The sequence below is a fragment of the Fukomys damarensis genome, unplaced genomic scaffold (assembly GCF_012274545.1).
Source record: "Fukomys damarensis isolate Sample0158 unplaced genomic scaffold, DMR_v1.0_HiC HiC_scaffold_2, whole genome shotgun sequence".
Lineage (NCBI taxonomy): Eukaryota > Metazoa > Chordata > Mammalia > Rodentia > Bathyergidae > Fukomys > Fukomys damarensis.
The window spans coordinates 33,499,692-33,526,509 of NW_022900914.1; the positions used below are offsets into that span (position 1 = coordinate 33,499,692).

At 34.0% G+C, this 26,818-nt stretch overlaps 1 protein-coding gene across 1 annotated transcript in view; it reads right to left on the bottom strand.

Moving 5' to 3' along the window:
- Pnpt1 (polyribonucleotide nucleotidyltransferase 1) overlaps positions 1-25,545 on the bottom strand; it is a 42,480-nt gene extending 16,935 nt beyond the window's left edge. The window contains exons 1-18 of the mRNA XM_010615869.3: positions 25,369-25,545; positions 22,559-22,619; positions 21,765-21,839; positions 20,996-21,101; positions 20,206-20,255; positions 19,204-19,267; positions 19,062-19,109; positions 18,000-18,113; positions 15,415-15,601; positions 14,732-14,783; positions 14,140-14,197; positions 9,771-9,867; positions 9,102-9,204; positions 6,015-6,085; positions 4,042-4,078; positions 1,758-1,824; positions 1,583-1,672; positions 649-702 (exon numbers count right to left, since the gene is read on the bottom strand). Of these exons, the coding sequence (XP_010614171.1) occupies positions 649-702; positions 1,583-1,672; positions 1,758-1,824; positions 4,042-4,078; positions 6,015-6,085; positions 9,102-9,204; positions 9,771-9,867; positions 14,140-14,197; positions 14,732-14,783; positions 15,415-15,601; positions 18,000-18,113; positions 19,062-19,109; positions 19,204-19,267; positions 20,206-20,255; positions 20,996-21,101; positions 21,765-21,839; positions 22,559-22,619; positions 25,369-25,511 (1,477 nt within the window). The 5' untranslated portion in view covers positions 25,512-25,545. The remainder of the gene's footprint in view (positions 1-648; positions 703-1,582; positions 1,673-1,757; positions 1,825-4,041; positions 4,079-6,014; positions 6,086-9,101; positions 9,205-9,770; positions 9,868-14,139; positions 14,198-14,731; positions 14,784-15,414; positions 15,602-17,999; positions 18,114-19,061; positions 19,110-19,203; positions 19,268-20,205; positions 20,256-20,995; positions 21,102-21,764; positions 21,840-22,558; positions 22,620-25,368) is intronic.
- Between the last annotated feature and the right edge of the window lie 1,273 nt (positions 25,546-26,818).

The following is a 26,818-nucleotide window of genomic DNA, read 5'->3' on the forward strand; positions in this document are numbered from 1 at the left end:
TTTCCCAAGCAGGCAGCCAGGCCTGGCCTGGGAACCAAGAAAACCCTAGAGGAAAGTGGCCTGCTGTTGCCCCTCATTCCTTAATCACTATTTTGCTTTCCCTACATGACTTCCTTTTAGGAAGAGTTGGAAGGAAAGCATTTCTAACTCAAAAATCTTTAAACATGTGTACGCCTTCCTTTGGTTTTAGCTTTGACTTCCATCCATCAATCAAAATCTATTAAAGTTTGAAGCCCTGGATAATGTAACTAATCAGAACTTTTTTCTTCATGACCCTTCCAGCATCTGAAGGCAGCTTTCCAACTTTTCATTCGGCCTACTCCCTTAAAAAAAAAAAAAAAAAAAAAAAAAAAGAAAAAAAAAAAAAAAAAAAGACTTAGCGATTGGAATCAGCCCTGCAGCTCTCCAGAAAGATAAAGATAAGAAAGTTCACTGGCTCACCAAAGTAAGGAAGTAATTTTCAGTGAAATGCTTTTAGCTAAAAGAATTCTAGCAATATGTTGATATTCAAAACTATTTTGCTACTGGTCTGGCTTAGTAATCTAGGATCTGAGTCTTACTAAAATCCAACTTTAAAGAAACATTATATTTTATACTGATCACATATGTATATAAAGTGTTGGCAGTTTTGAGACATAATTCTTTTACCTGCATCCATTAAGGCCAAGCTTCCACCACATGCAGACGCCATAGAAGAGGACCCTATAGAAAGGAAAATACTTGCTTTATAATACATATTTTGAAATAATTTATAATTTTTTTAAATGTAGAAAATTATCATCAGTTATTCCCTTAAAAATATTCAATAGTTTTTATTTCCATGCTTTTAATAACTTAACAGTTTATTCTGAGCATCACTCAGGAAGGTGTCATTTCAACTGATTCTAATATTGAATAAATCTGATAAAACTCATTTTTATATTTCCTATATTATCTTATAAAAATTAATAAAATGCGATTTTTGGTTATCCTGTATTTAAATAATTGGATTGTAAGCGGTTAAAAGCACATAAGTCACAAACTACAGAGCTGCATGGTCCAATATGGTAACTATAAGACATATTAGGCTACTTATTAACTGAAATAAATTTGGTTCTTAACGAAGACTATAAATATATAAAATGTTTTCATTATCAAAAATAATTCCCTTGGATAGTATTGCCATAGAAATTCTGGTTCTGTGACCCTCCAAAAGGACTAGCAATACTGTTTTTACTGCCTTACTCAAACGGTAAAGAAATCCGGGTGTGGTAGCACATGCCTGTAATCCCAGCACTCAGGAGGCTGAGGCAGGAGGATCACTGTGAGTTCAAGACCAGCCTGGGCTACATAGTAAGTTCCAGGTCATTCTCAACTACATAGCGAGACCCTGTCTCAAAAAACCAAAGGGTGAAGACATAGGGCTCTGTCTCTGTGATAGGACTCTTAAGTCCAGTTACACACAGTAGACAACAGAAATGACTATAGTTTAAATTCTGAGCTTTGGTGCTTTTCTCTTAAAATCAGTGACCATCTGATCTATTTAAGAATGTAACAGGGAATCTGGTCTTTCTACTGGGGAAGAAATATTTTGATACTATACCATTTGACTCTAGAACTTCAGATGTAACTCTTACAGTGAAAGGAAAATCTTTGGGAATAACAGGATACAAAGCTTTCTCTGCAAGAGCACCTAAATTAGAAAAGAATATAAAATAAGCAAGAAAATGTACTGAATCACTGTAAGAACACATACAAGCTTACAGATTTGTACTCACCATGCCCAAGTTCTCTCCTATTTATTCCAGTGACTTTGCCAGTTTCATTAGTTGCATAAGGAGGAAACTTAAAAAATAAAAAAAAAAAGATTCATATAAATTGACACAAAAAGATGCCAATGATGTTACACAAATAAAACAAGCAGAATCCTGTTTTTTTTAAAAAAATACATTTATGGGCCAAAGGTTCAGCTAGTGGTTGCCACATCTAGCTCACAAGCGCCAAGGTCCTGAGTTCAATCCTTGGTACCAAAAAAAAAAAAAAAAAAAAAAAAAAAAAAAAAAAAAAAAAAAAAAAAAAAAAAAAAGTATATTTATATATACAAGTGAATTAGGGGGTGGAAAGTGGATGGTTATGGGAATTTACACCACACATTTCCATACTGTTTATTTAAACAACAATGTATTTTTGTAATAATAAACATTTTAAAAGTATATATTGAGATACATATCTTTTTGATAAGGATTTTATTTTAGGCAGGTTATAGACATATATATGTATATATTCCCCCCGCCGGATCAAACTCAGGACCTTGCACTTGCAAGGCATGCTCAGTGCCACTGAGCGAAATCCCCAGCAAGACTATACTTTTAATGGAATGTTATCATCAAGGAATGTAAATTAATTGCGGTCATTTAAAAGTTGGGAGATTTTCCATAAAAATGTGGAATTCTGGGTTAGCAAAAAAATGTAAAAAGGGGCTGGGGATTTAGCTCAGTAGCACTGCACATGCCTTCCAACGTGCAAGGTCCTGAGTTTGATCTACAGTCCAAAAAAAAAATGAAAAGGAGCAGTAAAGCATGAATCTGATCAAGCTCAATGTAGAAATGAAGAGGACAGGGGATATACTGAATGAACTTTTCCATGAGAGTGCAGTCAGCAATGCTCAGAATGTGGGGGACACTACAGCACAAGTGACTCTGAGGCTTTAGTAGACAGACTATGAAGAACACTATGTGAGGGAGACATACACAGATTAAAAGAGACAAAGATATAGCAATGTTAAAAAGATGAACAAACCAAAGTATCTACGGATATATGGAAATACAAGAAATCGTTTCTATAAAATTTAGGAGGGCAGCTGGTTACTTATAGGGAAGGAAGGGTGTTAAGACTGGAATGAAAGGCATAGAGAAGCTTCTGAAGTGGCTGGTGATGTTGTATTTCCTGACGAGTGGTGAATGCAAGGCTATTTGTCTTACAAAAACTCATTAAAGCCATCTTTTGTTTATATAGTTTTCAGAACCTACAATTTATAATAAAAGGGGTTTCAAGATGAGATATGACAATAATAACACATTTCCTTCTACAGCTCCCTCCCTAACCTCTTTTCTCAATAACCTGCTCCTGCATTCTGCATAGCTGCCCCTTAGATTAACATGTGCTCAGTAGCTAATAACAAAGGATGTGCTTTACTCAATTATAATTTCTCTCGTTTTATGAGTACATCCAGAATAGAATATTTGTAAGGGATTCAAAGCCTGTGTAAATCTCCAGGTTTATGGATATTCTAAAGCATATAGTTTCTATATACAGTGTTCTCTATTGATTATAGCAGGTTCAACAAATGTTAAATATTGAGATTCTGGGCAACCAACCATATCACTCAAAAGTAAAGTGACTTGGCCAGGCATGGTGGTGCATGCCTATAATCCCAGCACTTGGGAGGCTGAGGCAGGAGGACTGCCAAGAATTTGAAGCCAGCCTGGGCTACATAGTTTTTGTTTTTGGTACCAGGGATTGAACTCGGGTCCTTGCATCCTGGGCTACATAGTGAGCTCAAGGTCAGCCTGAACTACATAGTGAGACCCTGTCTCAAAAAAAAAAAAAAAAAAAAAAAAAGTAAAGTGACTTACTACTTTACACAAGCCTTCTATGTGTTTGATTCAAATAATAAAATTATAAGTACTATATGTTAGGTGGCTGTAATAGCACACTGGGAAAAAAGTAGAAAAAACTGACCTGAGGGAAAGGTGATTTGCCAGCTGAAAAGCTCCACTGTTGTTTGACATGGGTATGGTATAACTCTCTTGTGTAAAGGCAAACAACAATGTCTACAATATTTTACCTTAGACTTAGAAGAGGAAGGTATTGGTTGGAAAGCTCTACTTATTTCTTCTGCATGCAATAAAATAATAGCCCCAAATCAACCTGAACAAATTCATAAAACATCAACAGGAAAACCTAAGCAATGTATATATATCTATTTACTGACATTTTTTCAATTTTGCTATGTCCTAGAAAATTTCATAATAAAATTTTGGGAAAAAAAATTCATCTTACCTCATAGTGCAGCATGAAATTTTTATCTTTTATCCCACTACAGAGAAAAGGCATAATATTAAAAAATATCATAATGACACAAAAAGACCTATTTTAATAAATAACTAAAAAAGATTTTAGAGGATTTAAAAAAAATCCAGTTAAACACCACCAAGAGTTGGTCTGCAACTCTGAAACAGAAAACATGAAAAACAGCATTTTTTTTTTTTTTTTTGAGATAGGATCCATTTTGTTTCCCAGGCTGGTTTTGAACCCCAGCAGTCCTCTTGATTTAGCCTCCCAAGTAACTGAGAAGTGGCATTTTTTTCTGGGGCTTATGAATAAATTCTACATAGAAGAAAACAGTTTTGCTTCAAATATAAGCCCTAGATAACCAGATTTGAATAATAAGACATCAGACATATTTTTAAGCATTAATAAGTACTGAAAGAATCTTAAGTGTTATAGCCATAATATTTAAATCTCATGAGAGGGTGTGGTAGTGTACACCAGTAATTCAAGCACTTAGGAGGCTGAGGTAGAAGATCACCATGAGTTTGAGGCCAGCCTGGACTACAGATCAAGACCCTGTCTTAAAACAAAAAAAATGAAACAAAACATCCAAGAATTACAATCTTTTTCCCACTCAACATGTGAAATGAAGATCAGTAATACAGATTATATAGCTGACAGCAATCAGAAGATCTGACTGGCAAAGATCTTTTCAGTGTTTGAAAACAGAATATTGTGAGAGAGTCTAGAAAAATGGGAAAAAGTAAGAATTGCAAATTCCCAGAGGCAGGAAACCAGGTTTATCTAGAAAAATGACATGCATGTAACAGGGTGTTAACACAGATAGCAGCCTCTTTGGGTGGAATTACAATCAGTATCTTTCTATGCAGGGGATTTAGAAACTGTCTACAGATGCAGCAGAATCTGCCTAACCATGAAGTACAGCCTTAGAAAAAGAAATCTAAAAAGTCAACTCCTTCAGAACACTAAAGAAAACAGGTTTTTGTGAGGTAGGATGATACAGATCACTGGCTCAATACTTGTAATTTACAAGAAAAGGAAACCAAAGGCCAGCATAGTTGAATGATGTGCATGTACTCCCTCCATTTACATAGTTACAGATCTAAAAGTGGGAATTACATGAAGGTGAGCTGGCCAAATCCAGTGTTCTTTCTAAGCTCTAGAAGTCAAAAGGGAAAAGGCTAGAGGAGCAAAGTTTTGGCTAGATGGGAATATAAAGCAAACTGTAAGAATTTCTTTCAAGCTAGGATGAAATAGTCTAGCATCACACATAACTGCACTGTCAATTTTTATCATATATGAGTATATGAAAACCAATGAGTGGCTATCCTGAAAATACTAGGGATTACCCTCATCAGTTAGCCAAGAAGAGGGAGGCAGTCCTATAGTCTTCTGGGACCATTAAGCAAGGTAAGGTAAGGAGGGCTATTAAACACTGAAGAAAGAACTGACTGGGTGTACATCCTAGGGCACTGATGCAGTAATGCTGGTGGGACTGATAGTTTATAATTGATCAGTATTATTTTATTGCTCACTTTTTACAAACGGGAAGAGAGCCAAGATTCTCTAAATAAAAAAATGTCATAGTGTGGTTTGGGATTAGATAGCGTCTTTCATCAAAATCCTCCAGATTACTTTCCAAATGGAATTTCTGCCTACAGTATTTATTTTTCTCCGTTATAAAAGAAAAACCTATCCATTCAGGATTACCAAGGAAATCAGTTTACAGATAGAGAAATAAACACATTAAAGAAAGAAATGCTTTACCAATAGGTGTTCCAAACCAATGAGTTAGAATATAGTATACACATAAAAAAATCTTTTCAGGTTTCCACTATGTAAATGGAAAAATGAAGAACAGAGATACATGTTAAAAAAGAAATTATAACTAATACTATACCATATGAGCTTCAATTATATATTGGAACATCAAAACACAACATTACAGAAATATAACTTACTTTATAGCTGTTATAATTTGATCTGATTTTATACTGGATTCTAATGAATCAAATGTTACAGTACACAGCACCTAAAAAGATAAAAAGTTCCTCAGGCTTTAATATACTAACAATAAAAATGAAAACAACAACAAAATAACAGTAACAACAAACTATGTTGTTTTGGTTCTGGGAATTGAACTCAGGTTCTCCTGCATATGTTCTATCATTGAGATACACTCAGCTCAAAATAAAAATATTTAAAGAATCCAATTAACTTAAAAAAAAAAGTGTGTGTGTGTGTGTGTGTGTGTGTGTGTGTGTGTGTGTGTGTGTGTATTTGCTGGGCATCGTGGCACTTTTTACAAAATCTATATTAAATCTATTGGTATATTTTAGGTATACAATACAGTTACATTCATCATTGGGATCTTGTACCTTTAAATGACTTATCCTGGTTCTTATTTTTCCCCATACCCCAGCCCTCCCTTCAGTCCCTCCACTCTTCCCTGTTTGCAAAGACACTGTTTTCATGTTTTTCCTTTTCACATATTTTTGTCTTTTCCCTTTTTAATTTCCCCTACCCCTCCCACTTCCTCTATTCTTTTAGACTTTTTCTTCCTATTACACAATATCAATTATACATTTTGATCCTTACACTTTTAGTTTTTCACACCAGAGAAACCATTCAGTATTTACACATGTGAGTTATTAATTTCACTTAAGAGTATGGCCTCGATGTGCATTCACTTAGCAATAAATGTCTAGTTTCTCATTCTTTATTGTTTAGTACTCCATTTTATAAAAAAAAAAAAAAACACATCTTCTTTATCCAGTCTCCAGTTGATGGGCAATTAAGCCGTTTCCAAATTTTAGCTATTACAAACTGTGCCGCTGTAAACATGGGTGAGCATATATCTCTGTGGTATGATTCTTTTAATTCTTCTGGGAAGATACCCAGCAGAGGAATAGCTGGGTCAAAAGGCACTTCTAATCCTAGTTGTTTGAGGTATCTCCATATTGATTTCTACAGTGATTGCACCAGTCTGCACTCCCACCAACAATGGAGAAGGGTTCCTTTCTCCTCACAACCCTGCCAGCATTTGTTATTGGTTGATTTCTTGATAGCCATTCTTACTGGGCTGAGATGGAATCTCAGTGTTGTTTTCATCTGCATCTCTCAAATGACCAGTGATGTTGAACACTTTTTCATATGATTATTTGCTGCTTTTACTTCTTTGTGTGAGAAATGTCTGTTAATTTCAGATGCCCGTTTTTGAATTGGGTCTTTATATTTGGGAGGCCTGATTTTTTGGAGTTTTTAAATATATTCTAGGTAGTAGATCTTTGTCTAAGGAACCGCTGGTTAAAAATTTTTTCCCACATTGTGGGTTGTCTCTTAGCTCTGCTTGTGATTTCTCTGGCAGAGAAGCTTTTAAAAAAGGATGAGATCCCAGTTGTTGATTCTTTGTGCTAGCTCTTGTGCTATTGAGGATTTATTCATGAAGTCTTCTCCTATGCCAGTATCTTCAAGAGTTCTACCTAACTTATTTTCCAGCAAGTTTAGTGTTTGTTTTAATATTTAGATCTTTAATCCATTTGGATTGTAGATTAGTGCATGGAGAAAGATAAGGGTCTAGTTTTAATCTTTGGCATGTTGAAATCCAGTTTTTCCAACACCATTTATTAAAGAGGCTATCTTTCCCTCAGTGAGGATGGTTGGCTCCTTTGTCAAATATGAGATAGCTGAGTATGTCCGGAGTTGTTTCTGCATCTTCTAATCTGTTCCACTCATCCTCGGGTCTGTTTCTTTGCCAGTACTATGCTGTTTTTATCACACTGGCTTTGTAGTATAGTTTCAAGTTGGGGATTGTGACACCCCCTGCCATGTCTCTGTTGCCTGGAACTTCTTTTGCTATTCTAGGTCTCTTCTGGTTCCAAATGAATTTTTGGATTGTTTTCTGTAATTCTGTGATACTGTTGGGATTTCAATAGGGATTGCATTGAATCTGTATAGCAGTTTTGGAAGTATGGCCATTTTTACTATATTGCTTCTTCCTACCCAGGAACAAGGGATATCTTTAAATTTTCTTATATCCTCTTCAATCTCTTTTTTCAGAGTGTTGTAGTTCTCAATGTAGAGGATGCTCTTGCCTGTAACCCAAGCACTCTGGATGCTAAGGTAGGAAGATTGCCAAGTGCTAGACTGCATAACAAAACCCCGTCTTAAAAAAAAAAAAAGTACATTCTATACAAACTAACCATGGCACTTAGCATGGGAAATACTCACTTTGTCAATATTCAAGTTGTATGTAAATCTGAAAAATCCACATATCTAACATCATATAGATGACATATACATATGTAAAGCTCTATACTAGGAGTGCTAGGGGAGGAAGACAGGAAGAAGGAGAAATATTTATAAAAGTTATGTACTTGTCCATAGAAGAAGCCTCAACAAAAGTTCAGGCAATAAAATTGCTCACTTAAAAAAAAAAACCCAAAAAACTCAATCTTCTTTGGAAGGTAAGAATATAATCCAAATACTCTACAATCAATATCATTCATAAAGTCCAGGATACTCTACACAGAAAGAAAAAATAGCCTGTTCTCAAGAGAAAAGATAAGATATTGGATTAACAGACAAAAATTATCAATAGCTATTATAATTATGCTGAAGGACATAAAAAGAATTATTGAAAATTCTGGAACTGAAAAATATGCCATCTCATAATTGAAAGGAGATTCATAATTGAAAGAATCAGTGAACATGAAGAAACTGTCTGATAGAAACTGTCCAGGGGGGTGCATTTGCCTAGCATTCACAAAGCCCTGGGTTCATTCCCAAGCACTGGGAAGAAAATCGCCAACATAAAGCGAACCACCTCTCAGGGACCTTTGTGATAATATCAAAGAGGATGAGGGTAACATATGTGTTCTTGCAATACCACCAAGGGAAAACAAAGAGAATGAGGCATGAAAAAATGGACGAAATAATGGTTGAAATTTTTCATATATACACCACATGATAAAATCCTATAATACCTATATACTTCTAATAGATCTAACAATCCTATTTTATCAAATAACTATTGTTATTTTTTTTACCTGTGTTTGTCCCCTCTGAAATAATGCTGATCCATGAAGAGTTTTAAACATATCTACCTCACAACTTATATTCCTAAGTGAAGTCAAATCACGCCCATCACACCTGTATTAATAAAGGAAACAAACGGTAAAGCTGAGATGAAAATCACAAAAATTACATGTCCCTTTATCCATACAAAACATTCTCAACTCTAGCTGTGTATCATAATTCCCTGTAGAACTTAAGAAATAATACAGGTACTTGCATTCCACACTCAGTCCCACCGAATCAGTATTTGAGGTTGTGACCATACATCTCTACTGTTATAAAACCATCCAAGTCATTCTGATGTGCAGTGAGGGCTGTAAAGCATGTGCTACATATTAGGTTAGTGACAGACAGTGACTCATCTATACTATCCTTATCTTTCTTCAGTATGTCCCCATTTTTAAATAATTATGTGTCTTCATTTGAAGAGCAGTTCTTTCCTTTGAGCAGGCTGCCATTTCCAAGGCAATTTGCAGGGACAGCACATGTTTTGTGTCAAAAGATGTTAGCCAAGCATGGTGGCACGCACCTATATTCTCAGCTAATGTGAAGGCTGAGGAAGGACAATGACTTGAGCCAGGGTTTGGAAATCAGTTGGGAAGAATAGTAATAACTCATCTTAGAAAACAGGATATGTTTACCTTTTATATTCATTCAAAATTATACTTCTAAAAACCTCCTTTGAAACAACATTGAAGGACTCTATTATTTCATATGGATCAGCTTCTGGAAAATTTTCTATAGAAAAAAGACAAAACAGAGGTTTTCTATTTTTCGAAGATAGATTTCTTCAAAGTTTGCACCATCAAGTCAATTATTATGGTAGTAAGCCAAGGATTCCACTCTGAACTTTTACTTCTCAGGCAAACAAAGTAGAAAAATAAAATGTTCTGAAGTTAAATGAGACATACCAAGTATTAGGTATCTCAGATGTGTTGTCACTGAGAATTCATAGAACAATAGTGGTTTGTAATTAGCTTCCTTATTGTATTACATTACTTGACAAATCTAACCAACCATATTATGAAAAGGTTTAACTGACAGTTTTAAGGATGGTCATTCTCATTAGCTTTGAGAACTTTTATCTTAGTCTGCAAAACTGAAATGTACATTTTTTTCATGTATTATAAATCCTCACCATTTTGAAGCTAACATTTAGCAAGTGCTTTTTTGAGCCAGGCACTTCACAGGTAGCTTTTTAAAAAATGCCGTTAATCTTCATAGTAGCTAATAAGGAAAACTATTATTCCTATCTTACAGAAGAAAAAATAAGAGATTTAAAGAAGTAAACCATCTGCGAACACTCAGAGAGTAACTGATACAGCTGTGATCTGTACTGTTCTCTCAAGTGCTTGGTTTATTAAATAATGCATAACTTTAAAAAACCAGAATGTGAGAAATGGTGACAGAAAGATACATTAAATATTATATTTTAATATTATACTTTATATAATTAATACATTGTATGTCACACCTCCATTATATTCTCTTTGTATGATATTTATGTTATGCAATAAGACTGCTTAATAATTTCTGGAGAGCTAAATTATTTAAGGCTCTGTATCTAATAATTCCACACAATATTAAGACTAATAACAGCATCAGTTAACATTTATTGAATACTATCTGCCAAGTACAATTATAAATGATTTACTAGTGTAATTCTTTTTTTTTGGTACCAGGATTGAACTCGGGTCTTTGAGCTTGCAAGGCAGGCGGCGGAACCTCTGAGCTAAATCTCTGGCCCTACTAATGTAATTTTTTTTTTTCTCATTGAGTTTATTGGTACATTTTAGGTATACAGTACAGTTACATTCATCATTGGGATCTTATACCTTTACATGACAGGTCTTGGTTCTCATTTTTTCCCCATACCCCTGCCCTCCCTTCACCCCCTTTTGCTTCCCTATGTATTTCCCTTTCCCTCCCTAAAAACTTTGTTTCCATTTTTTCATTTTCTCATATTTTTTTCTTTTCTCTTATTTCCTTTCCCCTACCCTTCCCACTTCCTACTAATGTAATTCTTATAAACTAGGTATTACCGCAACAGTACAGATAAAACACAAGAATTTTAAAGACTATCTTTCAGGTTTTCAAATGAAAGACACAAGACACAAGACAACCCACTATACAGGGTAAGAGTCTGAAGTAGAAAAGATAGGAACATTTCACATTCAATATTTGCCAGGTGCCTCTCTCAAATATTGTGTTTGCAGCACTCACAGAAGTTAATTTAACAGTAACCTTGTGATGTACCATCACCAAAATTTTACTTAAAACTAAGGAACAATGAGTAACTGATTTCTCTGAGGTATCACCATAGATATTTTAGAAAAAAACCTTTTACAGTGACACCTTGGTTGTCAAATGGTTCCAAGCTCGTACTTTCCACTATTTGAACAGCAAAGTTTGAAAAAAATCTGCTTGGTATTTGTAACTTTGATAGTTGAACAAAATATCTGACTTCAAAAAAACCTGTACAGGCCAAGAGTCATCTATCTTGTTTCACCTTGGGTACAAACAGGTGACAATTCAGTCTAAGTGCCACTCTTGTCCAGACAACATATAGTGCTTGTGTTAGTACAGTAAAATACTTGTCATTGTGCTTTTTTTTTCCATTAAGTTTATTGGTATGTGTTTGGTATACAATACAGTTATATTCATCATTAGGACCTTGTACCTTTACAAGATGTATCTTGGTTCTTATTTTTATGCTTTTTTGGGGGTACTTCATTTGCATAAAATATGTAGTATAATGCAAAGAATTAGGCTAAGAAGGAAACTGAGAACCATGACAGAGTTAGAGAAAGAAATCACTGAAATTTGTTAAAAGTCCTAGAAAAATGTATTTAAAAGTATAATTTTGGGGCCTCAGAACTAATTATTTGGTTTTCCATTTTTTATGGGAAAAATGTTTAATTTGCAAATATTTCAATATTTGAACATGAATTTGGCACGAACTGAGTTCGACAACCAAGGTATCACTGCATTTTTCAATTTTTTTCTAAATTAAATTCAGTAATTGCTGGGTGTGGTGGCACACACCTGTAATCCCAGAACTTGGGAGGCTGAAGCAGGAGGATCACTGCAAGTTCGAATAGCCTGGGCTACATAGTGAGTTCAAGGTCAGCCTGAATGGCATAGAGAGACCCTGTCTCAAAAAAACAAAAAACCCCTGAAAAACGAAATTCAGTAATGCATTGGCTGAGAAAGAAATCAAGAAAACAATTTATAGTAGCTTAAAAAACAAACACAAAAACCTGAGGATCAAAATAACTGAGGTAAAAGACCTCAATAGTGAAAACTACAGAACAATGAAGAAAGAAAATGAATACATGAGAAAATGAAAGATTTCCCATATTTGTGGGTCAGCAGAATATTATTAAAATGACCATATTACCAAAAGTGATATAAAGAGGCAATGCAATTCACATAAAAAACCCAATGACTTTGTGGAAACAGAGTAAATAAACAAAAGGTAGAGGTATCTCAATACTTTATTTCAAATTATAGAACAAAGTCATAGTAACAAAAATAGGACAGACATGGCACAGTGAACTAAAATAGAGGACACAGAAACAAACACATGCAACTGTAGTCATATAATTCTTGACAAAGAAGCCAAAAAATATACAGTGGAAAAAAAAAGACAACCTCTTTAAAAAATGGTTGGGAACACTGAATATTCATTGTAGAAGACTGAAACTAGATCCCACTTTCTTACCCTGTAAGAAAACCAATTCAAAATGGATTCAAGACCTAGGTATAAAACTTGAAACTTTGAAACTGCTAGAAGAAAACATAGAAGAAATTATAACTTGAAATTATAAGTATAAGCAAAGACCTCCTTAATAGGACTCCAGTTGCCCAGAAAATATAGCAGTATCAACAAATAAGATTGCATGAAATTTAAAAATTTCTGCACAGCAAAGAAAACAATCAACAGTGAAGAGACAACCTATAGAATGAGAGAAAAGTCTCTGCTAGCTATTCTTCTGACAGAGGATTAATATCTAGAATATAAGAAACAGTCCAATCAATAAATGGACAAATGAACAGAAACTTTTCAAAAGAAGTACAAATAGCTAATAAGTACATGAAAAAATGTACAACATCTTTAGCTACTGGGGAAAAACAAAAATTAAACTACATTACAGAATGCATCTCACCCCAGTCAGGATGGCTATCATCAAGAATATGGAAAACAGCAAATGCTGTTGAGGATGTGAGAGGAAAAAGGACACTTGTACATTGCTAGTGGGAATGTAAATTAGTATAACCACAATGGATATCAGTATGGGGATTCCTCCAAAAACTAAATATTGCCAGGTGTGGTGGTGCACACCTGTGATCTTAGCACTTGAGAGGCTAAGGCAGTATTGCTCTGAGTTCGAGGTCAGCCTGGGTTACATAGTGAGTTCAAAGCTAGCCTGAACTACTACATAGTGAAACCATCTCACCACCCCCCACAACAAACTAAAAAATAGAGCTATCATGGATCCAGGTGTACCACTCTTTATTACATACCCAAAAGAATTAAAGAGCTTACTATAGGAATACCTGCACATTTATGTTTACTGTGACATAGTTCACAATAACCAAGCTATGGAATCAGCATAGGTGGCCATCAACAGATGAATTGATTAAAAACAATATGGTATATCTATATATATATATATATATATATATATACAATGTAGTATTATTTAATGATAAAGATGAACAAAATCATGTCATATGCAGAAAAATACATGGAGCTAGTTATCATTGTATTAAGCAAAATAAGCTAGACTAAGAAATACAAATATTGCATATTCTCCCTAATATGTTGAATCTAAAAAGGATGGTATCAAAATAGAAGGGGGACTATTATTAAACAAGAGGAAAGGAAGGAGGAGGGAATTGAAGATCATAATGGGGAGATGGATATGATCAAAATACATGCACCGAAACTCCGTAATTTGTAAATTAATAGGCACTAATAAAAATACATTAAAAGAGTAAATTTACCTTTTAGTTGTTCCTCTGTATCTAATCTTATCTTGTTAACAGCTTCATCTCTGGAAACCTGAAAGATAGTTAAAAGTTATATACATTTATATTTGATAATGTTTAACATTTTTAATATTTAAATTAAATTAAATTTTTTTTTGTTTTGTTTTTTTGAGACAGGGTCTCACTACATAGTTGAGACTGACCTGGAACTCACTATGTAGCCCAGGCTGGTCTCGAACTCACAGTGATCCTACTGCCTCAGCCCCGAGTGCTGGGATTACAGGTGTGAGCCACCACGTCCGGCCTTGTCTAACATTTTTTAGCTATACAGTTAACACTGTAAAAGTATTCATATTTTTCGAATGATATCATTCTTTAAAATATGGTTATTGATTTATAAGAAATGTTTAATTTATTCAAATATACTTGTGTACTTCTCTAAAACAAGAATTAACAAAAGAAGACTGGAGAAGCAAACAGCCTTCAACTTTGCTTTTTGGTTAGATTTAAAAAAAAAAAAGGACAAATGTTCATAAGCACAATTATGAGTCATGACAAAAAAGTATGCCTTTAACAATTATATATGAGAAACTGGAGGTATACCTACTTTATCATGTTCATAATCTTTAAAAACTGCAGAAAGTTTCTCTTCGGCAAGGCTAAAGTACAAAATAAATGTTAGCATAACAATATTTGAAACATGAGATAATTTCTATTATAAATAAAAAAACTAAGCCATAATTTAATAAACATTTCATAATTAAAATATACATTGTTGTTTATCACTGTTAATCTATTTACTACTTATGATATAGAACTAAAATTTCTCTCCCCCTTAAGCAAATGACTCACACATAGTACTACATTCTCTTTTCTTTTTGTGTTTAATTGATCAATTAATTCTTTTAGATTTATTCATATTTACTGAGTGTCTATGTGGCAGGCATTGTTCCAAGCACCAGACATATAAGCGTGATTATACTCAATTTATTTTGAAAAGCCAGTATTTCCCCTAGATATAAAAATATCTTGTCCTTTCTCCTTTTTTTCTAGACACATGAGATATAGAAATTACTTGAATCTTAAACAGCAAATACCTGTCCCTTTCATTTGAGATTTAAGGTTTATATTCTTTTAGTCATTAGACCAATATTTATGGCAATAACTTTTAAAACATGAAAGTATTTTTTATGAAGTAACACATGGTCAATGCATTCATGTAAATTTTTCCTCTAGGGGAATTTAAATCTGGTGACAATTTCTTATTTTCTTTTGCATAGATGTTCTTACTTATGAGCGTGTTTCACAATATCTGGTGGAGGGGTAAATATCTTCTGAGGTGTCCTCTTGGCAACCCCAATTTCTTTTACTAATTGCTGGATTCCTTGAATTATTTGTTGGGTATATTTTACTCCCACTTTGATAGCATGGCAAAAGTCCTGCTGTAAAATATTCTCAGCAGAGGCTTCCAACATGACTATAGGGAAGGAAAAAAGATGATTATTGCCATTGAGCCTTTTTATTAATACCATGACACAACAAATAATATAAATCGATTTTATTTTTTATTTTGTTTTATTTATGTATTTTTTTGGTAGCAGAGATGGAACTTGGGTCCTTGCGCTTGCAAGGCAGGAGGCGGAACAGCTGAGCTGAATCCCCGGTCCAGTCAGTTTTATTTTGTATGATATATCCACCTTTTACAATATCTTTCTTCAGAATAAACAAACTTCCAAAATATCAATAATAGGTTAATAAAGTCTTGCTATTTTAATTTACATTCTCCTTAAATTCAATGAGGTCTTTCACATACAAAACAGAAAAGAAAATAAATTACATTTTAAGATAATAGCTTTGAGAAATAAACTATGTAACAAAATCCAGTTTTTTAAAGTTTATAATTGCACTTAATTTTAATGTGTATTTTAAATGAATTTTAAAATATGTACCATAGCAGGGATCCTATGAAGGCTTCCGTTTTAACAGTTATTTAATGTGTCCTCCTTAGTTTTGATTAATCAAATTGTCCAATTTTTGCACAGGTAGGGAAAACACTGCAGTAAATCTATGTTAAGTGGCTGTACCAGGGAATTTTAGCTACCATTCATAAAAAAGTTGTTTTTATGGTTTTATAACAGTAAAACTCCTGTGCAGAATAGGAAAGTTCTAAAGTTGGGCTTTTACAATGTTATCTTGTTAAAATCTATTATTCAGCTTTGCCTTTGCATTCCGGAAGGCTAAATAGCCTTCTGGCTACTTGTGTGTCATTTTTGGTATCTTTCATTTGTACAAAGACCCTAAAAGGCATCGTTCACAATATATCTCATACATTTAAGAACCTGTATTAAGATTTACTATTATGTGAATCATCACTTTTAAGGCTTCCAGGTGTAATACTGAATTTTAAAAAGTCTCCCTATGTGCTTTATATGTTAGAATTCCATCAGCCAATTGAAGTAAACCTGTGAAAAGAGGTCACGGAAGAATAAGAGAAAGAAGGCAAGGCTGAAATAGTACTGGAAAAAGAATGGCTAAAAATTTCCTAAATATGGCAGACATAAGTGTTTGATGCAAGGAAGTGATGAACCCTAAACTGGGTAAACCCAAAGACAGTCAGGCCAAGACATCATAATTAAACTTCTCAAAACCAGAGACAAAGAAGAAAACCTCTGCTGATAAAAAATGATACCTTAATGGGGCATGGTGGTGCATGTGATAAGTAGGATCACAAATTTGAGCCTACTCTGGGTAACTTAGTGACACCTATCTCAAAATAAAAAAATAAAGGGCTACCTTAGCCTCTCAAATGCTGGGATTACAGTTGCACACCACCACATCTGGATGACTTACCACTTTCAATTTCTTTTACCTGAGAGAAAAATAAATTCCCACCTCATTTAAGCCTTATCTGATTTGACAGCACAATCCCCACCAATATGAGGATAGTATACTACTCCTGTTACTATTATATGTGTTTTTTTTAATCATACAGTACCTAGTACTAACTCCATTAGTGACCAACATACCTGTACTTGGAAATAAAACGTGTCACACATCATTTATACAAAAAAGAACTAAAAATTTTAAAAGTTTAATAATTTGTTTCATCAAAATGTTTCTGCATTTTTGAAGATGCCATTTCAAAAAGTTTAGGACATCAAATGCCACAGTAGTATAAACCAGTAAGTTTCCTTGAGTCATTTGTCCAAGGTTACATGATTCTAATGGCAGAGAAAGGTTTCAAACCCAATATGCTCTAATTGCTAGGTAAAGCTCTTTCTTCTATCCAATAGCATGAGGTCCTGACTCTCATTCATGAGATCTTGGCATTTTTATTATAGGAAGTGAAAGGGTACCATATTTAGAACATTTCTTACTTTATTACTAGTTTTCCATCTATCAACAATAAGCTACTTCTTTGTCAGAGGATACCAAGCAGGCATAAAAAGACAAATCAGCTAAATTAAGATATTTAAACGAATAAAACTATTAATTTATTACCAGATTTATTGCTTCTATATTTAGACGAAGTTATTAGTCTAAAAACAATTACTGAAATTATCTTGAAAAAGATTTTTGTGTATTTTAATTAAAATTGTACAATATTCTATACTTTTAAGTATTATCTAATATGAAGCAAGGCATGCCCAAGATATGGCATAGATACAGTAAGAATCTTTCTTCTACACAAAATACACCAAGAAGAGCTTAAATGCATTTTTGTTGTTATTGTTACTGGGAATCGAACTTGGGACCTTTTGCTTGCGAGGCAGGTGGTGGAACCACTGAGTTAAATTCCAGGCCCTTAACTCATTTTTTTAGATGCCAGACTTGCAAGTAAAATTTAGGATAAATGTGATGTTTAAACTACTCACCAATCTGACTTTTAGGTGCTCCAGCAACCACTAAATTTAAAGTACTAGAAGATATTTCTTTTCTTGTTGGGTTAACAATACATTGTCCATCAATCATTCCTATTCGTACTGCCCCTAAAATACATATTAAAACATTACAAATTTTTAATGAAAACTTCCACTTTTCATGATACTTTATAGTGATTTTTGATTGTGACTACAGAATAAAATTCCAATTTCTTGATATTAAAGGCCCATATAACATCCCATCTCACCCTACCTTCTGGACTCAGTGGACCATTACGAATTGTTCAAATGTACTACTTTTTTATGTTAATCCTCGTCTCCTAGTCTAGACTGTACCCTCTTCAGAGCAACCAAAGATGTGTATGTGTGAACCTACTGAGTTCAGATTATACACTGGCTACTCTGAGAGGCCCTCTTTGACAACTTAAACTCCTAAAATCAAACTTGGCCTTTTCTATCATTTTTCAGTACCTTGGGTATGCCTTTATAATAATACTATTAGTTAATAATTACATGCTTCTTTCTTATGCTGATAAGAACTGCCTCTTTCGTCTTTGTATTGCTAGTGCCTAGTATGCCTTTGTACATTCACTGCTTAGCTCAGTAGGTAGTCTGTAGGACACGCAATAATTATCTACTTGATGAATCTTTTTATGTTGTACAATTACAACCTAAAAAAAGCTGTTCTGTTTTGTCTATCATATAGCATCTTGCAAATTACAAACATTTTTGTTTTATCTTGAAAAAATAGAGTAGGTACTCTGATAATTTCCTTGTGCAAAGAAAGAAAAAGTCTTTTTAACATAAAGAGGCAACTAAGAGGTCAAAATATCTTCAGACATAAAATCTATAGTACCATAACATCCTGCTGCTATTGGAAACAAAACCCAAGCAAGGATGAACATGACTGAAAGGCCTGCAAGGAATCATAGGATGTCACGTAATTCAACTCTTAAAGGGCTAAAAAAATCAGTCAATTAATCTATGCTTTTACTATAGCATGCTCAATACTATTTGTTGAAAGAACATGTTTTTTTTTTTCAAATCCTAACTTACCAACAGGTCCATTCCAAGGAATATCTGATAATGAGAGGGCTACTGAAGCTTAAAGAAGGAGAAAAATAAAAATTGAAGTTAAAATATTTCATTGTTTTAAAAAATAAACAGTGATAATTTGAATCTCTATTTTTATACTTACCACCATTAATTGCTAGGATATCAGGTTCATTAATACCATCTACTGCTAACAGATTACAAAGGACCTGGAGAAAAATGTGAAGAACTTTAAAAAAATTACTTGATTTGGGAGGATCATTCATCATTTAGGCTAATAATTTGGCCTAACTTATAGGAGTATTGTATGGTTAAAAGCCTGGGCTTTGTAGCCAATCCCCTAAATTTTGGCTAATATTTAACTAAATCTTTGTCATGAGGTAAATTACCTAAATTAAACTTTAAAAGTTTACTGATCTTTAGGAGAAATGGAATCTACCTAATGGGTTCCTGTAAAAACTACAGGTATATTGCACATGAAGCATTTGTCACAATATTAGCATGTTGCAAGTATTCAGTAAATGTCAGTTATGTATTTTTATTATTGGCTTATAAGCCAAGATGAAACAAATCAATGAATTAACTTATACTGTAATGATGTGTCTATGTCATGTTTTTAAGGAATTTCCTTTAAATAAAATGTTTTACATAAGTATATATAAAGCATAAATATTTAAAGTATAATAAAGTAATTATGTGGAAAGAAAATAATATTTAGAAAGTATTAAAATATAAGAGGTTCAGAGGATCCAATAATAAAGATAGGCAAATAAAAAGTGTATTGTCTTATCTGTTACTAATATGACCTATAAGGTCCAGCCACATAATTTGATCCCCCTTCACCTCAATCACACTGATCTTTCAAACTCATTAAATCCTTTCCTCCCTGAAGGCTTTCTTATTCCTCTTTCTATCTGCTTGGAATGCTTCCCCAACACTCCTGGTTAGCTAATTGCTGTGCATAAATCAGGTGTCAGCTCAAATTCACACAAGTAAAAATTGGCTTTTTAAAAATGACTTTTTTACTTTACAGTAATTGATATAGATACATCATCAAAATTCTTTATAATACTGAGCGTAGAAAGAGTTACAGAGATTAAGTCATATTTGACCATCTGGAAACGAATAAATCTCAAGAAAAACTTACCTGTGTATCATAAAAGTAGCCAATTGGAAAAAGAGGTCTAATTGATCGATCTGTCAAAAGAAAGAAAAAGATATTAATAGTACTGACAGAGATGCTTTAGAGTTCAAGACTCTTTTGTTCAATATGTCAAAAAACAAAATCCTGTGGATTGATTTGCTAAGAAAGATCACAGATAAATTAATGTAAAGAAATTAATTAATGTAAAGAAAATATTTGCTTGGTATTGTGTCTGATGAATACACACACACACACACACACACACACACTGTCAATTTCTGGCTATAAGAACTCTATGTTGCAAATAATTCCACAATATTTTTATGGATATAAAAAATTTGGAAGATTATAGACATATTTCAGTAGTTGATAAAGATAGTTTTAGGAATTACTATGTGATATAAAAAATGAAAAATGCTAGGGATAGATTCAATAGAGGTCAGGCATGGGCCATGGAATTCATATGCTTGATGCTCATGGCCTTAATGTTGAGCTATTAATTTAGTCAACAAATATTTACTGAATACCTATTCTGTGGATGATCATGAGTTATTTTTTTTGGAACCTTGCACTTGAGAGGCAGGTGGCAGAACCACTGAGCTAAATCTCCGGTGAGCATGAGTTTTTTTCTTTCATGGAGACCACATTTAAGAAAGGGAACAGAGAGTAAATAATCCCCAGTGGCATTCAAGAAATGAATGGAAATTTAAGTTACTGTAGAACACAAATGGAAAGGAAGAGTTGCTAGCACTGGCATATCCAAGAGGTTAATGCTTCTATGTTAATGTCATACCAATTATTCGACTTGTAAGAATTTCTCTATCAGAAGAACCAATTTCTCTTCTAAGGTAGTTTGTGGGAATTCTACCTGCTGCAGCAGCCTTCTGTCTATAGTCAACCTGAAATGGCAATGAAAAAAATGAAGTTCATATGATTTCTTTTTTTAGTAAGAAATTATACACTCCAAACTACCAAACATCAATTTTTCTGAGGTTATTAAAAATTTTCTGGGCTACTAGTAGAGGATATTTTATTTATTTTTAACCTTTTGAATCTCTCAGGGAATGGAGAGGTCATAGAAATGTTTCAACCAACTGATTAAAAAAAATCTTACACTTAGCAGTCAGATGACTTCTTAGCCTCAGTACTTCCCACAGTAGCTTACTTTAGTCAAGTCAAACAATACCTTTTTAGTCATAACTGCATTCCCCTCTTTATATTAGAAAGAAGCAATAAAACTTTAATGAATTCTTATAGACTCATACTGAAGGGAAACCCACAAAGGCAATGAATTCATTGTATATTCAACATCAAAGTACTCAAGTACTTTCACTGATCTCATCAACTCACATACTAAAATATTCTAAAGTATGTTTACTACCAGCATGAGAATTGATAATGCAGAATGAGCTTACATTCTTTTAATGACCCAGTATCAAACAACTAAGGAAAATACTTTGTTGTACAAAGTTTATATTTTACATTCCTAGACTCTGAACAAAAACATTTCACATTCTACTTTTATGTTACATTAAAGCTCAGATAAATCAACAAATACTTACCACCAAAGGCATGAACTGGGAAGGTGAAGGTTTTGTTTTGCTGACTGCGGTGACCATTACTGCAGTATCACCTGACTTAGTAAATATAAACAACAATGATAAATTTAACTGAAATCACATTAACATAAAAGTTGCAACTGAATGAATCTTCACTCCAGTTGAACTCAAGAAAAGTATCTCTTTTTCCTTGCAATTATAACAAAGTAATTATTCACAAGTTGTTTAATGCTGATCTTTTCTATATAATCAAGATCACTATTAAAATAGTAGTTGGGGCTGGGATTTAGCTTAGTGGTGCTACCACTGCCTGCCTTACAAGCGCAAGGTCCCCAGTTCAAACCTCGGTACCCCAAAACAAAACAAAACAAAAACAAAACAAAAAAACAATGTTGCTGAGTTTTTCAAAGGGAGAAAAGGCTCACTGATAGCCATATCCAATTAATCAAATCACATTTTCTACTTATGAAGAAATTTAGGCTAAATGTTAAAACAATTTCCCAAGTATTACTATTAAAGAGAAGAGTGAAATAATTTTCTCTAGAAACGTATAATAACAGATTTTATTAAAAGAATACAATAAAACCACAAGTTTGGAAGGGATCTTAAAAGTGATGATACATCTACTAGCCCTCTAACTCTCATTTCTGGAATGGTTCTGACACTAGAAATAATTTTAGTAGTATTTGAATGAATTTCCAATATCACATTTCTAAGTTGTATGATGTTATGAAGATACTCAGTATCAGAATCCATAACCATTTTAAGTTGAAATTTTAGGAACCTAGACTTTTTACCTGTACAACAGCAGAGCCATCTGCAAATCTGGCCAGTTTTCCAGAAGATATTTCTAATTTTCTATTTAAAAATAAAAAATTAAATACAAAATTAGTTAGGTCATTAGTACAATTCCCAGTTTAGTATATAATAATCAAAGATTCTGATAGATGAACTAAGATTACCAAGCCCATAAAGCCTCCTAAATAAACAAAAATGGACAGAATTCATGATCATTATAAAAAATACAAAAGGAACTTAAGAGCTGCTAAATACAGAAACCAAGGCTCAGCATTAACCTGAATGAGAAAATATTTTCGAAGTGGAGAAATTAAATGCCTTCATAAATGTTAATTTCAATCTACCATCTTAATTCAGGCTCTTGCCATGCCTTATCCAGTTGACTGCCATAACCTCTGAATAGACACGATGGTCATTTCCTTACTTAAAATTCTTTAAAATTTTCTCTCTTGTGCTCAGCACAAAATTAAATTTCTAAATATTACCTATAAAGACATTCATGTTTGACACTAGTGTCAATTTAATAGTGAAAGAATATAGTAGTGTTTTCAGTCAATGGTCCTGGGACAACTGGATATTCATCTCTATGTACAAAAGAATGAAGTTGGACTCTTTTTCATATAAAAATAAAAACTAAGGGCCGGGGATTTAGCTCAGCGGTTCGGTGGCCTGCCTTGCAAGCGCAAGGACCTGAGTTCAATCCCCGGTACCAAAAAAAAAAAAAAAAAAATTAAGTTTAGGGCCGGGGATTTAGCTCAGTGGTTCGGTGGCGCAAGGACCCAAGTTCAATACCTGGTACCAAAACAAAAAAAAAAACTAAGCTGGGCATGGTGGTGCTTACCTATAATTCCAGCACTCTCAGAGACTGAGGCAGGAGGATTGCAAGCCTAGCTTGGTTCACTCAGCAATTTAGTGAGACCATGTCTCAAAATGTAAAATTTTAAAGAGGGGTAGAGATGTGGCTCAGAGTGATGGCCCTAGCTTTAACTGCCAATACTTCTGTCTATCTATCTAAACTCAAAATGGACATTAGATCTAAAACAATTAAAAATACAAAATTCTAAGAAAACAATATAGCAGTAAATCATCATAAATTTGGGTTAGACAATGTCTTCTTAGATACAACATCAAAACCATAACTGATAAAAGAAAAAAATAATTTGGACTACATCAAAATGAAAATCTTCCATTCTTCAAAGGGTATCACCAAGAAAAAAATTAAAAAATCTATAGAAGAGGAAAAAATATTTGCAAATCAAATACCTGCTAAGAGGAGCCGGGGATTTAGCTCAGCGGTTCCGCCGCTTGCCTTGCAAGCGCAAGGACCAGAGTTCGATCCCGGGTACCAAACAAATACCTGATAAGAAACTTGTATCTAGAATATGTAAAGAACTCAAAACTGAACAATAAAAAAGACAGAGGTCAGCTAACTACAATCCATGGCATGTACTGTTATTCAACTAAGAATGTTCTTTACATGTTTAAAGGGTTTATAAATACACACATACATACAGGAATATGTAACAGAGATTGTATGTGGCCCACAAAAGCTAAAATACCTACTGTCTGTTTTTCTTCATAGACCTTTGCAGATTCGTGACCAAACTCAGTCTCATATTTTTTTTTTTCTTTTTTTTGGTACCGGGGATTGAACTCGGGTCCTTGCGCTTGCAAGGCAGGCCACCGAACCACTGAGCTAAATCCCTGGCCCTCAGTCTCATATTTTACAAGAGTTACAAAATATTTTTTCAAGGTCAACCAGTCACTAAGTTAGAAAGGAAACTATAAAGCCAAAATTTATTTATTTTTTTGCATTGACGAGGGTAAAACAAATTTTAAAGTACATTCTAAAAATTTAGATATACATATAACGTTAGAGATGCAGCTCAGTGGTATGGTGCCTGCTTTGCATGTGTAAGGTCCCAGAGTTCAATACGTAGGACCACAAAACAAAACAAATCCCCCAAACAAGGTTAACTATATAAAGTATGCATTAGAAGTTTCATTTCTAACAATTTAGTCAGTAGTTTTTTAAAGGTATTTTTTGACATGAAAAATAAACGACTGCTGGAAAAAATATGTGCTTTGTGAGAAACAGTAGTTCATAATCCACCTAGTTCCGTATAACTAGCTTTGTTGATTGAGAAAATTACCTAACCTTTTTTGAGTTTATGTTACTTTAACTATAAAACGAGAATAATAGTACCTTTAGATATAGACGCAAAAACATTGCGCGCATCATTTAACTCGCGTTCAATAAAACTGGTATTTCCTTTCCCTTCCTATCCAAGGTTACACTGGCCACACTTTTTTTGGAAATCGATTGAGTTGGATGTCGTAAGCATGTTAACTTGTTATCTAGAGGTGGAATTTTTCCCACTGTAGAATCCACGGGTTTCGGAAAGTAAAGAGAATAGATGCCAGAGGGACAGACGGGCTCAGTGGAAGAAAGGAAACCCGAAATAGAGCAAGTGGTAGGATCAAGAAGCAAAGAGCACTAGATAGCGCAGGGAGAGGATCCTAGAAGACAGACTCCAAACCTGGAATAGAAATTAGATTTGGATAAAGAAAGAGTTAAGGATAGGGGCAGAAGATTTGGCTCAGTGGTTCCGCTACCTGCCTAGCAAACTCAAGGTCCCGAGTTGGATCCCTGATACCCCCCCTCCCCCAAAAGAGTTAAGGATACCTGAAGAGTTAAGGATACCTGATTACTTAAGGCTTCCAGATTTCTACCCCGGGTTATTAAAGTAGTAGTTCTGGCCAGACACGACACACTGCGAAAAGACAGGGAACGCATGCTGTTCCTTACCTGTTGCCTAAGTCCACAGATACAGCTCTGGACCTTGTGCTACTCCATAGTGTTCGTACTTGCAAATGAGCTGATACACTTAGGGGACCAGAGCCCAGCGGCCGGAGCCGGAGACAGGAGCAGCACGGCCTGCAGGCAGCCATGACACCCGGCACACGATCAGCCCGGGCTGTTCCCTGATTGGTTCACACTACAGCCCAAGGGGCGGAGCCGATGCGGTTTCGTTTCCGCTGTGCTCGCCAAACGTCTGGGAAGAGAGTTTGGCTGCGTTACGAAGACTGGAGAGGGTCAAACTTATCAGAATACGATTACCATGTGACTTATTTTTCTCTGCCAATGAGAGACTTAGATAATAATGCTTCTTGAGTGTATGTACTATCGTAATTTAAAAGAAAGTTCTTGAATAATATAAATAATAAGGATTTAATAACCAAATTCAGTGTATCAATAGAAGTTAGAGGAACAACACATTGATATTGTTTGGTTTTGTAAACTAAAAATTAAAATTTGTGTAGTGGAACGTGGAACGAAATTTCCCTTCTTTGTCCTGGTTTATTTTATAGAATTTGCATAACAAATATGTTACTACTAGAAAAGTTTGTGTTAATTGATTTGTAGTGTTAATATTGTTTTTCATTGACCCATATAATATTTTTACATATCTCTATTATCCTTTCTGATTTGTATTAATTTACATTGGTAATATTTAACAAATAATTTTTCCAACTCTTAAATGTAAAATATCAGCTGCTATTTAAAATAACTATTTTATACAGTGAAAAATGTTTTTAGATTTTAAATTTGATAACAACTTTAGGGGTTGAATAAAATTTCCCACCCCTGTTAAACCAGTCTTCTAGAAGTACTTGGCTCCTTGCATGAATTATCGATTGTTTTTATATTACATATGTTTCTCTTTTAAGGCTATAACCCCCTTACCCCAAAATAACACCACAACAAAACCCAATATATGCAAATGTAGTTTTAAGAATTAAAAAATGTCAAGCTATAAACAAGACAAATTATTTAGTGGCAAAGCAGCTTTCAGACAGCTTGCTTTCATGAGCTATTAGAAGGGATTAACATTAATTTTGTTTATAAGTATTTAGTGTTAAAGTAATTTTTGCTGTCATTAGCTCCTGTATCTACAGTGATTTTGAGCTAACCCAGTGAAATCTCTTATGAAGACAAATATATCAGAATCTATTTGCCATCATTCAACATGACAGGATGTACAGTGTAAGAATCCAAAATCTTCTTTCAGGACATGGGAACTATGTAATCATTTTCATTCTGTATTGCCAAATACATAGGCTTGGCGTTAGTCTCAGGTTGGTCTAATACCACCTTTTTACTTGGGTACCAGATCTTGTGCTTACGAGGCAGGCACACCCCACTGAGCCAATTCCCAGCCCTAGGTTGGTCTAATTTTTTTTTTTTTTTTTTTTTT